Source organism: Acanthochromis polyacanthus, chromosome 7, assembly GCF_021347895.1.
Source record: "Acanthochromis polyacanthus isolate Apoly-LR-REF ecotype Palm Island chromosome 7, KAUST_Apoly_ChrSc, whole genome shotgun sequence".
Taxonomy (NCBI): domain Eukaryota; kingdom Metazoa; phylum Chordata; class Actinopteri; family Pomacentridae; genus Acanthochromis; species Acanthochromis polyacanthus.
The window spans coordinates 17,948,608-17,961,509 of record NC_067119.1 but is presented as its reverse complement, the minus strand read 5'-3'; the positions used below and the strand labels follow the sequence as shown (position 1 = coordinate 17,961,509).

Genomic DNA, 12,902 nt, shown 5'->3' with positions numbered 1-12,902 from the left:
ATTAGTTATGTTCAAAGTTAAAAACAAAGTTTTACCAATAGCAATACAAAATTTATTTGTTTGCACTTCAGAGGAGATTGAGCATAGAAAGAAAGGTCATTTTAAACAGCCATATGCACGGACCACATTAAAACGGATGTGTGTGTCAGTAGTGGGTGTGAAACTTTGGAACTCTCTTTATGATGAATTCAAGGATTGTACAAATATATTTTATCTAAAGAAAGTCTTTAAAGATAGAACAATGAAATTATATGCAAGAGCATAGGTGTTATGTTTGATTTGCTTTGAGTTTTATTTTGTGCCTAAATTTGGGCTATTCATTCAGGGCAGGTACCTACGATTTAGGAAAGAAAAGATGTCCTGTACAGTTTTGTAAGCTGCACAGTTGTACGTGTTGTGTTTGTTTTGTATTTCATGGAAGGATGTGGCAGGGTAATTTTGTTTTTTTGTGTGTGTTCTTCTTTTTTTTATTATCTTTGAATGCATTTTGTGTGGATTGCTTGAATATGTTTACTTAGTTGTGTGAGCCATCTAGCAAGGCTATCTTTAGTTGATAAGGTGCAGGAAATATAAGATTTTCTTCACCCTGCTCCTTTTCGAGCAGGGGCGTGTCGGGCATAACATGTGTGTATGATTGGTCATCTGATGATCATAAATGTGTATTTCTGTGCTACACATCCTTGACGAAATTAATTTTTTTGAATTGAATTGAAATTGAATGTAAATAAGCAAATTCACTGTTTTTGTCGTACACTAACTTGATTCAGTTTTGACTGTAATGCAAATTTTAAATATGTGTCTCTCTGCTTTTTTTTATGTCCATAATCTCCTCCTGCCTCCTGCTCACCCACAGTTGGATCAGAGTTGACAACCCTGCTCTCTGTTGCTAAGTAACTCGTGACTCCGTGCCAGCTGATCTCTAGAAAATTTGGCACCTCACCGTGGTTATGATACAAGGTTTTATTCTACAGAATGATTAACAGCATGGTGCCCATACTATAACCTAGTTAAACCCCGTCTTTTGACGGTGGGCCAGATGTGCAACTGTCTGCATGCATGGAAACACACATTATTCTGTAATACATGCACTGTGGTGGAGCACAAACACACACGTGCGCGCACACGTGCGCACACACACACACACACACACACACACACACACACACACACACACACACACACACACACACACACACACACACACACACACACACACACACACACGTGCACACACACACAAAGAGGACACCAAGAGCTGAGATTTATGTGTGATGTGATTAAGAGGCGCATTTGAAGAAAAGCTGTCCACTCAGAATATCACATTAAAGCCCAGCTAGACTCTCAGAAGAAGCTGCATCGATCTACACTGCGAGCTACTGAGGTCCACCATAACCCAATATTGTACATTCAGACAGACAGAGATAGACACAGATAAAGAGAGGGAGAGAGAAACACAGCTGGTCTACATCAGATATTCAAAAGCATCTAAAGCTGGGTGAAAACTGCACAATATTTTTCTCTGATAAGATGTTGACTGTGCCGGATTAGGTGATTATAGAGACACAGTCTTTGGCCAACACACATTATGAACTGCACATTGTCACCGGCCAATCAAAGCTCAGTGCCCTTCACAAACTGTGCAATGTCATTTGGAAAAACTACAGGAAACCACACTGTCAATTAGAAGGCCAATCTCACGTTTAAATAACGGGATACCAGGATTCTTCTTTTGCCCAGACTCAACCTGCTACACCAAGTTTCCTCAAACTCACTTTGGTAGTGTTAGTATAATCCTGCTGGCAGACAAAAGGACAAACAAGACGGAAAACATCGCTCTGGCTCTGCTTCTGCCTTGGCGGGGGAACAAATGCTGCCGTGACCAACACTGACTGTATTGTGTTCACAAAAGCCTGACAAAGAAAGAATGGCTGTGGGTCTTTTTTAACCTATTTTTGACCAACATGCTAGTTACTTTGTTGGGATATTTCACAGCGTCTCAGGTTGTTGTTAGATATGCTGAATAATTAATAAAATAACATGCTATGTGTACATGGTTGGGCCATTTTTGTGTAGTCTGAAACCAGCCAAAGCACCTGCCAAGTAATATGTATGATACAGTATACAATCATGCTTGTATACTTGAAATTCTAGCCAAATGATTTATGGCTAAACATATTTTGGGCTAAAAATAAAATATGTTTAGTGGCAATAGTTTTTTTAAGCAACATTTTTCTCAGTGAAAGTCAAGAGTACACAGGTGGTCATTGCGGATGGTTAAAAAAAAGGTACTTCTCGCAGATTATATTTTGTTTTGGCTTCATGTTTTCTGGTTAAGCAACAAAAAGCACCAATGACAAGTTTTCTCTCGAGAGCCTGAACACCGAATAGTAGGGGGCAACAGGTTTGTACTGTATTCCACCAGGAGATAGTGTGGGAAAAACAAATCAAATAAATTGGCAATTTGCATATATGTTTAGCATATAAACATTTTAATTTTGGAAGATGCTGTCATTAAAATGTTTGCTCATTATAAAATGATAATTCAAGTGTCATTAAGTTTCTTTTTGCTGATGCAAATCAAAAGCGTGTAAGCATAATGTCTAAAGGAGGCGAGCTGAGCACAGAATGTAGAGGCATGCACGTGGCCAAAAGTCAAGGGTGTTTATTAATTACATTATTTATTATCTAATCCTCGTAGCATTAAGTCTTCATCCCACAAACAGCAGTAGCAGGTCACAGATCACCACAATTCCCTACGCAACAGCGGCACACAATAAACCCACATCCCCACAAGACAGCTACCCACCATTTAACCAGCTAATTACCTCACTGCACCATTTCCTACTGCGGTTGTATAATAAGCATTCGCCCATGAAAACGCCTCGCACCACTTCTCCTTAATTAACACCCTCAAATAGCAAATAAATTGATGTGTGCAGACCAATGCTTCCTCTATTGCTTTTTGTTTCTTTGGCAGGAAGATTTGGTGCTTGTCGCAGCATTTCCTGCTGTTTTTTTAGCGTGCCTTTCTGTTAGATGTCTAATGCCTCGTTGCAACTATTTTGCAATCACGTATTCAAGAATCCGCCGTAATTGCTGCACACAGCAATCAAGAACTTTGAAAATTATGTTATTTTATGACTGCACATCAGTCAAGACTTCTGCTTTCCAGCTGTCTGCCTTTGCCAACTTTGCGCTCTCCCACCTTGCTGTCACTATTAAACTGTATCAGTATGTGCAGTGCTACACATCACCCCTTTCTCCTCAATCAGTATCCTTAATTAAGATCTAGTGAAATATAATTCCCCATTTACCAAACTTTACATACTTATTCTCTGATGTTTTTCCTAATTAGTACCAGTTTTCCGTGCTTATCATGTTCACTCATTTTCCCTCATTTAGCATCCCTCCATCCATTCTCATTATCTTACTCTCACTTTCCTTATTTAGCGTCCCACTGTTCCATCATTTATTCTCCCCCTCAGCTGCTAAACCTATCAGTTCTTAATCAACATCCTCTGAACATTAAAATCTAGACACAGCCTTTTCCCCTACTTTGTTGCTCCATTAGTCTTTTTTCCTGTCAATTCCTTACAACATTAACACCAGGAGGAATAATATTTTCCATCAACTTCTTCTTCCTCAGCCCTTTTCTCCTGCAATCTCTCCTCATCTCCCTATAGATTCCTCTCTCACACCTACCCTCCTTAATCAGCATCTTATAAACAACCAAAGAAATTAATGTCTCGGGACATAATTATTCCCCGTTTGCCATCTGCCTCTTTTTCCACTGCTCCGTTTCTCATCTGCCCAAAAATCTTTCCATGACTCTGGGTGCAGACATAAAACAGCTTGAACAGCTTGGAAATTGTGCACTTGGTAGGTTGAACCGAGCAATGCGAAGGGTCAAAGACACAATCATGTTTGACAGACGCTTTGAGAAGAGGACAGCCTGAAACGTCGAACCTTTTCTTCATCAGATTCCTCACACAATCAATGTCGTGACTCTGATTTTCCCTCTTGCTTTTCACTCTACCTCCGACAAGTCAGCCGCCACTCCCAACTATTTCCCCTTCTATCGGGAGGCGTAGCTAATTGTGACCTAAATTTCCATAAGCGTGTAAGCTTACGTCTGTGTTTGTGTATGTCAGTATGGGTGTTTTCAAATACTTGTACACACGTGTTGACTTATGAATAACATTTACCAGAACAATGTTAATCCCCATTCCCTAGATACAACCAAATACAAACCCCAAAAGATGTGTTGGGATAGAACCAGTGGAAGGACTTAGAGATGCCAAACACAAAGCCAAGAACAAGGTGTAACATAACACAGATGATGAAAGAAAAATCTCCATTTCACCTCAGAGCTGACACTGAGGCGCCGCCCGCTCTATTTTCTGTCTGAGATCCAGCACTACAGTGAAACCTACACATTCTAGGATATTTTCACAACTGTAAAACGCAGTATGCTAAATTAGAAGTCCATGGAATAGCTTCACCAGATATTCGCTTTTGTGCCAGTTAGATGGAAGAATTGATATCACTCTCATGTCTTACAGTTGCTGTTCAAGAAATAGTCACACACATAAATTTCATTACAACTAGAACCAATCAATTTAATATCTACATGTATTATTCAGTTTTTAATATGCTGGTAGTCAGGTTGTGTTTCCTCCTAGTTCCCGTCTATCTGTCTGCAGCCTCATATTTACCATCAATCTCCTCATCGAAGGCATAGAAGCATTTGTTGTTGTTGTTTTAAAAATGTAATAAATGAATTAGGTTGACCTTAAAGAAGAAAATCCTATGTCTTTTCTTTATGGGTAAATTGAAATTACTATATAACAATTTACTGATTTTTTGATTTTGCATTTTCTCAGAAGAACGGCTTCCTTTTAATAAAACTTTCCCTCCTTTAAAACTACTTCAATAAATGAAAAACGCAAAGAATTAAAAACTAATCAGATACTTTTGTTTATTTCTCGGTGGGATTGTTGGTATTATTCATAGCGCTGGTATGTCTAACAGCTCGGCCATGTACACACAAACAGCCTGAGTGTATGTGAGGGATTACAAAGACGTAAATCTGTGGATTTTACTGTAACTGCTTAATAATGTATTTGACATGATGTCCAACAAAATTGACTCATCTGATGTGTTCTTGTTAATTACGTGTTCGTTTCAGAAGAATGTTGCACAGCTGCCGCTTCGCAACATGAGAAACATTTCCCAAAATTGCACACAGAACCAACGTCTCTGCAGAGTAATCGTTGCTTTAGTGTTGCCAGGCATGTGTGATCATTTAAAAAGAAACTTGCCCTCGCTACTGATTCCTGCATTCAATATTACAGGACACACGCTAGTTAAGGCCACTATTTAAAGAGTTCAGTTCCTGGCACACAACCTAGTGCCACTTTGCCAAACTGTCTCCATCAAAGGCTATTGTACCAGTCTGAAAAGGCAGAGAGCCAAATAATCAGTCAGATACTCTCAGTATTTATGCTGCCTGTCTGAGTCAAAGAAGCATGCAGGGTAATAGTTGTAATGACTGCAATATATTAAAAAGACACACGCCAGCGCATGCACGTACACAGCGGTACGTTATTGACTTTCATTGATCCCCAGCGCTTTCATTCTTGTCTTTAGGCTGTAAATCGGAGTCAGTCTAGTTATATCACTGGACAGAAGAGGTCAGCCCCCAGCCCCCCATTATTATAGCCCCTAAGCCTTGCTTTTAACAAAAAGAGCACAAACACACACACACACACACACATATGTGGTTCCATAATTTACTGCAACACAAGGCCGAAGCCTGGAGAAGCTTTTATCACTTGCCAATAATCATAATGTCATATTGATGGACCCGGCCAATATCCTCATGTGCTCTCTGTCTGTCTATTTGTCTGTAGTGCTCTGTTTTTTTATTTGACCACATTCTCTTTGTCCTTCTATGCCACTGTTTTGTGTTTTTAGCTGCATTAAAGTGAAGAGAAAAAAACAGCCAATACTTTCAATTCAACCTGTGGTGGGTCACAAATGTTGGTAATTTTTCCTGAGGCGATGGTATTATATGTGCACCTGTCACATATGGAGGTCTCGAATTTATAAATGGATATGTGCCAACATATGCTTTGTTGTACACACGCACACACACACACACAGGCATACGCACGGTTATGCACGCAGACTTGCATATAAATGGACTTGCTATTTCTCACTTTTCCCTCAGAATTGACAGCTTATCACCAGCAGCTCCAAGGTCACTGCCATGACAGCAAGGAAATAAGTTGCCATGGTAACCCCTGGGTAGCTCACATCTACTGTTAACTTGCAGATATAGGAGCATTGCTCATAACTGACTAATAAGTGTGTGAATTTGTCAGATTTCTTTACTTACATGTGTCTGTCTTGAGCAGGCTGTTGGTGCTCCTGAAGTACTGCGGGTTTTCTATCACTGGTATCTTGGTCATGCCGATGATTACTGCATCAGGGCCCATCTCTGAGGAGGAAGGAGTGTTGCTTCCGTTGGAGACGTGGTGAAGAGGAGAGGCCGAGTCATCATCGTTGCTGATCACCGAAGAGGGTCCTAAGAGAGCAGAGAGATGGTGATGAGCAGCATGAGACAGATTAACAGTTCAACCATTTTAACAGTATAAGGACACAAGAGAAGTAATTAAAGTATTAAGCTGTTATTGGCAGATGGAGAGGAGATGAGATCCCACACACCTTTCCAGTGTCAAGATTTAATGAGAGGGTTTACTGACAATCCAGCATTTACACACATTTCACCCGGCGGCTTTATGGGTTTGTGTAGGTGAAAAAATAAGCAGGATCCTCTTTCATGCCCTCTTTTTGAATCTTTCACACAACTATTTAGTCATTTTCTCTGGATACAAACCACTGCAACAACAAAAATACCTTCAAGATCAGGAAAAGATTGCCTGAAAGTGCTTTTATCCCCATTTGAACCATTATCAAGTCTCACCTCTTTCAGTGACCTTAGCCTTATTACTCTGACACGTTGACTGTGGCTGTTCAGAACAGCTATAAAGACATTTTCCCTCAGGACTGGATGACACCTCAGACAAACTACTATGTTTCAAGCATTCCCTAACTTTTACAACCCTCTGTCTTTGATCACAAAACTCATTGTAGCTCTGTGTGTATTCAGGCCAAATTCAAAAACCACTCTCCTAATGCCAACACTGAAGGCTCTCGCAAAAACGTTGAACCATTTTGACATCCTGTCTTTGCGATCGAAGACTCCCAGTTGCCTATTCTTAGTAGATTACCTTGGAACATGAACACCATGTTTCTGTGGTGTACCCAATGATTATCACAACAAGACATAGAATTATTGCAATGATGACTTTCTAGAGCAATAAAATCTCCCTAACAGTACTCTATATGGCTCTGCAGTGATTTTCTATTTTACAAAAGTAATAAACTTGTGGAAGTCTTACTAGAAATGGATTCCCTGGATCGTATTTCATGTCTCAATGGTGCCTGAAACAAACGCCCCCAACAACAGCCTCTTACATTTTTCACTCACGTGCTGTTTCCAGTCTGAGCACCCACTTACTATATTTCAGACGGGTTTTTCCTTTAAATAGAGCTCCCAAGTAACAGTTTCTCCCACCACAAGACTGACATGAGTTCACCACATCAGGACTGACCTGCCACACGCCAATAAAACTTTAGGTAAGTCAGATTCAAGTCAAATTTGTCTGGCTCATATGGGATCCAGTATATTTGTCATCATCATGGTCAGGACTACCACAGTTAGTAAATAATCCTGACCTTGAAGCACAGAGGTGAGATTGTGATGATATTAAGCTACATGAGTGCGAAAGATATTGATGAGATGGCATTTACAGATGATACCAGACTACTTTCTGACAAGATGACTTCAAGTCTGAAGAAGTGTGGCAGAAGAGAAATATTTCAGCATGATCCAAAATGTGCTGCCAAGAGTTACAGACCTACAAGAGTTTGTAAAGAAGAAAAATGGAAAATAATGACTTGAACAAATATGTTGCCTGACCTGAAGTCAATAGAAGACTTTGGGATATTTCACACGAAAAGACAGAGCAACACAGGACCTCCAGCAAAAAGTAGCTGAATAAAGTAGTCTCTGAAGAATGGTCTCAAATGGTACCTGAAACAAACACCCCCTACAACAATATTTCTTTTTTTTTTTTCAGGCCAGTGCTGTTTTCAGTCTGAGTGCCCACTTACTATGTTTCAGACAGACTTCTCCCTTTAACTGAACTCTGAAGTGACTGCATCTTCTACTGACAGGAGTAAACCACAACAGGACTGACCTATCGCACTCCAATCAGACTTTAGATAAGTCAGATGAGACCAAGACAAATTTGTCCAGCTCAGATGGGCTCATGATCATGTCCATGACTGCCACAGTGAATGTGTAGTTCCAGTGTTGAAGCACAGAGGTGAGAGGTGTGATGATTTGGAGCGGCATGAGTGCAAAAGGTGTTGGTGAGACGGTCTTTATGGATGCCATCACAAATGCTTCTGCATGTATCACACTATCTGGAAAGATGGCTTCAAGTCTTAAGAAGCGTGGCAGAAGAGGAATATTCCAGCACAACCCAGAACACAGTGCCAGAAATTATGCAAGAGTTTGTAAAGAAGAAAAAAAATGGAAAACTATGACTTGGCCAAGTATGTCACCTGACTTGAATCCAATAGAAGACTTTGGGGGTATTTTAAAGAAAAGGTAGAGCAGCACAGCACCTCCAGTACAAAGCAGCTGACTGAAGTAGTCTCTGAAGAACAGTCTCCAATGGTACCTGAAACAAACGCCCCCAACAACAGCATTTTATTTTTTTCATGCAGGTGCTGTTTCCAGTCTGAGCGCCCACTTACTATATTTCAGACAGTCGTCTCCCTTTAACAGAGCTCTCAAGTGACTGCACCTCCTACCACAATACTGACAGGAGTAAACCACATCAAGACTGACCTGTTACATCCCATCTAACCTTTTTTAGGAGACAGATGGAGGTGCACCACATGAGCCCTGCTGCCAACACACGCTCATGTACAACAGACATGTTTTTGTCACATGCAACGTTTTACAGGGCCAGTATCTCCTGATAGCATCCAGCTGTGCTTAAAAGGGCTAAAAGAAATGTAGGGCCATATATATAACTAACACAACACTGAAAAACAAACAGAATAAGCGCAACCAGAAAGATGCAACTAAACTGCTGCAACACTTTGAAGAAGAGGTTATAAGAGCATCAAGGTAATATATCCTTATCAATCTTATTGTATGGTGGAAATGTGGATGAGGAGCAGAAGTAGCAGCTCTTGATGAGTTAACTTGGGTCATCTTGCTTGAATGAGAACAAATTCAGAAATTTCTGCTCATGGAAAATGAGTGACTAAGCCTGTAAGTGTCCCATTAGCGGGCCAAGCCAGGAGAATGCCACTAGGTACTTCATCAGCAGCAGCTGTATTCATGTTTGAATGCTGACTGATGTTATTCTGTAGGTCAGGCTCTGCAGCATTTAATGATGAAGTCAAGGAAAGACCGCAATCAAAGTGTATTTCTCCAAAGCTGGAGGGTGACCGAGGGAATTAATGTGTGCCTTCAAATAGACAAACCACCAGTAATCTAGGAACCTGGTGGAGAGAAAATCATGAAGTAGAAAATACACTTTCAGCGATACTACTATTATCTCATGAAATTATGCAATTTTTTTTTCAAAAGTCTCCGGAGAATAAGTTTTTCTAAATAAAAAATTTCAGTCATTTGATATTAAAATTAATCTTTCATACACCACACATATTTGAGCAAAACTGCAGCAACAACATGAAGCCACTGCAAACAGAAGGGAGGTGGGGTGGTATGAGTCAGACATGAGCCCAACCCTTTTACAGAAAAATGCTTTGTTTTGGCAACACAATGGAGGTGTTGTAAGTTTTTAATTAATACAGTGAAAACAGTCCATGAAGTTTGTCAGATACGGTAAACCCTCATGACATTGCTGCTAATCTTTTCTATCGATTCAGTGCCAGAACAAACAATTAGCTTTATTCTCACACAGACTGTATCACTAAATAGCAACGACAAGTGTGTACAGACACACTTTGATGCACACTGTCGGGTTTGTTTCCATCACCTTTAATCTGAACTTCAACCTCAACATACTTAAAACCTTAAAGGACTGGTTTGAGTTTTGTTCAGGTGACAATATCCACATGGCCACATGTATAGTATAGACCAGAAGTGAGAGTGGCCCTGTGAAATATCACTTTGAAGTCAGATGATTCAAAATTACATCACCTCTGAATAACTGTCTTATTTCTAAGTTGTAAAAAAGAGTATTGAAAAATCAAAAGGAATCCTTTAGAAAGGTTGTTTCAAAAATAAGGCCCCAGAGTACAAGTCTATGCAATAAAAGTGAATGCACCTGTGATCACTGAATCTAAATTGAGTACAGTTGTGATTTCCGGTGAGTCTAACTGCATGAACATGATTATAAAAATACCCGAGAATGCACAAACTGTGTCAGCTATAGACCTATAGACTGTGTACATCTGTATGCAGTGTGGCTCTGTGTGGAAAAGTATTGCCAGAAGAATTTAAAAACATGACAGTGAGGCTTCACATAGATGGATACAGGGAGGTCTGTGACCAACTTTAAATCAGCTGAAACAGAGTTACAGTAGTAATCAGGAGATAAAGAATGACTGACAATACCACTAATCAGAGCAGCTGCACCTTTCCTCCCAAAATTATCCCTCAAGGTGCACTGCTTTCACGGTCTACCTCTGAAAAACAGATGGGCAAGTGCTTCAGACTTGGCGGTGGGGTAATCAGTGGGAATCTGAGTTTGTGTGACAGCTCAGACAGTGTGAAAGAGAGTGTGTAATGTCAACATCTTTGGGCAGCGACACAGACAAAAAACCACTGCTGCTTAATCTTTGTCACAAAAGTACAACAGTAAATTTTGCTAAAAGATATCAAAAGATGAGTTATGAATGAGTAATATTGGCAGCACATTTTTCAGATACGGAGATCAGATATATCATATCAGATACGACATAATTGTGTTTAGCTCAGATGGGGTTCAGTACAGTTGGCACCACAGTTAATGCATACTCCCAACAATGAAGCAAAGAGGAGTGTGAAGACATTGCCTGCATGAGTGCAAAAGGTGTTGGGGAGGTGATATCATAGATGATACCATAAATGCCTGTGGATATACGAGGGGTGTTCAATAAGTAATGCCCCTGACCCACTTCCAGTTGTCTGATCTAGCTGAAATTTTGCATGTGCAATGATTTATATCTCTATGGGAGGTATGGCAAATTACAGCTGTGAACTAGTTGTGGTTTCTGATTTACACGTGTTTGAACTGGGTCAGGTAAGATAGTCTCTATCTTACGAGGGCCATTTAATAAGTAATGCCCCTGACCCACTTCCAGTTGTCTGATCCAGCTGAAATTTTGCAAGTGCAATTATTTACATCTCTATGGGTTATGTAGCAAATTACAGCTGTACACTAATTGTGGTTTCTGATTTATACATCTTTGAACTAAGTAAGGTGTGAAATTGAGCCTGTCGAGTGTCGCGCAGTTATCCAGTTTTTGTATTTGAAAGGACGCACACCACAGAAGACTTTTGATGAAATGAAAGAAACTTATGGTGATGATGCCCCATCATATGACCTTGTAAAACACTGGCATCGTGAATTCAAACATGGCTGGAACTCTGTAGAAACAGCTCCCAGACCTGGTCGCCCTCCTTCTGGGAGGAGGTCATATGATGGGGCATCATCACCATAAGTTTCTTTCATTTCATCAAAAGTCTTCTGTGGTGTGCGTCCTTTCAAATACAAAAACCGGATAACTGCACGAAACTCGATAGGCTCAATTTCACACCTGACTCAGTTCAAAGATGTATAAATCAGAAATCACAATTAGTTCACAGCTGTAATTTGTCACATAACCCATAGAGATATAAATCATTGCACATGCAAAATTTCAGCTAGATCAGACAACTGGAAGTGGGTCAGGGGCATTACTTATTGAACGCCCCTCGTACAGTACTATATACCAGACTACTGAGTGACAAGTGGAGTCCAAGTCTCAAAAAAATGACATAAGATGAATATTCCAGCATGATCCAAAACACACTGCCAAACATTACACAAGACTTGAGAAGAAGAAAAACTGGAAACTATGACCTGGCCAAGTATGTACCCTGACTTGAATCCAGTTGAACACTTTGGGGTATTTTAATAAAAAATAAAGAGCAACGCATCACCTCCAGCTGAAAAAATCGTCTCTAAAGAATGATGGAACAGCTCTCCAGAAAGTAAATGATATTGCACTGGGGTGTACTCACTTCTTTTGCGTACTGTTTGCTGAAATCAATACTGACTGCTAAAATTGTTCCTTTTGTTGAAACTGGCAATGAAAGGATAGCTACTAGTACAATTTCAATTCATGTGGTGGTTCACAAAATTAACAGTCATCGATAGCTCCGGCGAAGAATTTGCACATTCCTGCAGATCATACATATTTCTCTTACTTCTGTATCACTTAAAATGCACTGGATTTGCTCCATTTGCTACTTATTTGTCTTGGAACACTTGCTGTCTATTGGCTTACAAGACTTGCTTTCCTTTTAGGTTGTTGCTAGAGGTACGGACCCGTACCCGTAGACACTACCTTCCTTTTAAATGGTTTCATCCTTCTTTAAAATGCAACCTATACGTTGCAATAGAACTGATTCTAATGTAAGGTAATGTACACTTTAAAGTTTATCTGGAGATAATGTGAAGTTTTAGCAGTATCAGTTACAACATTCAATGGGGTATCTTCGAAAGTGGGTTTTTTATAGTCTTCTCTTTGTATTTCTGTCC

At 40.0% G+C, this 12,902-nt stretch overlaps 1 protein-coding gene across 4 annotated transcripts in view; it reads right to left on the bottom strand.

The window, feature by feature from the left end:
* ntrk2a (neurotrophic tyrosine kinase, receptor, type 2a) overlaps positions 1-12,902 on the bottom strand; it is a 106,269-nt gene that overhangs the window by 30,151 nt on the left and 63,216 nt on the right. For all 4 annotated transcript variants that reach the window (XM_022199091.2, XM_051951180.1, XM_022199092.2 and 1 more), the window contains one exon: positions 6,401-6,589. In XM_022199091.2, coding sequence (XP_022054783.1) covers positions 6,401-6,589 — 189 coding nt within the window. The remainder of the gene's footprint in view (positions 1-6,400; positions 6,590-12,902) is intronic.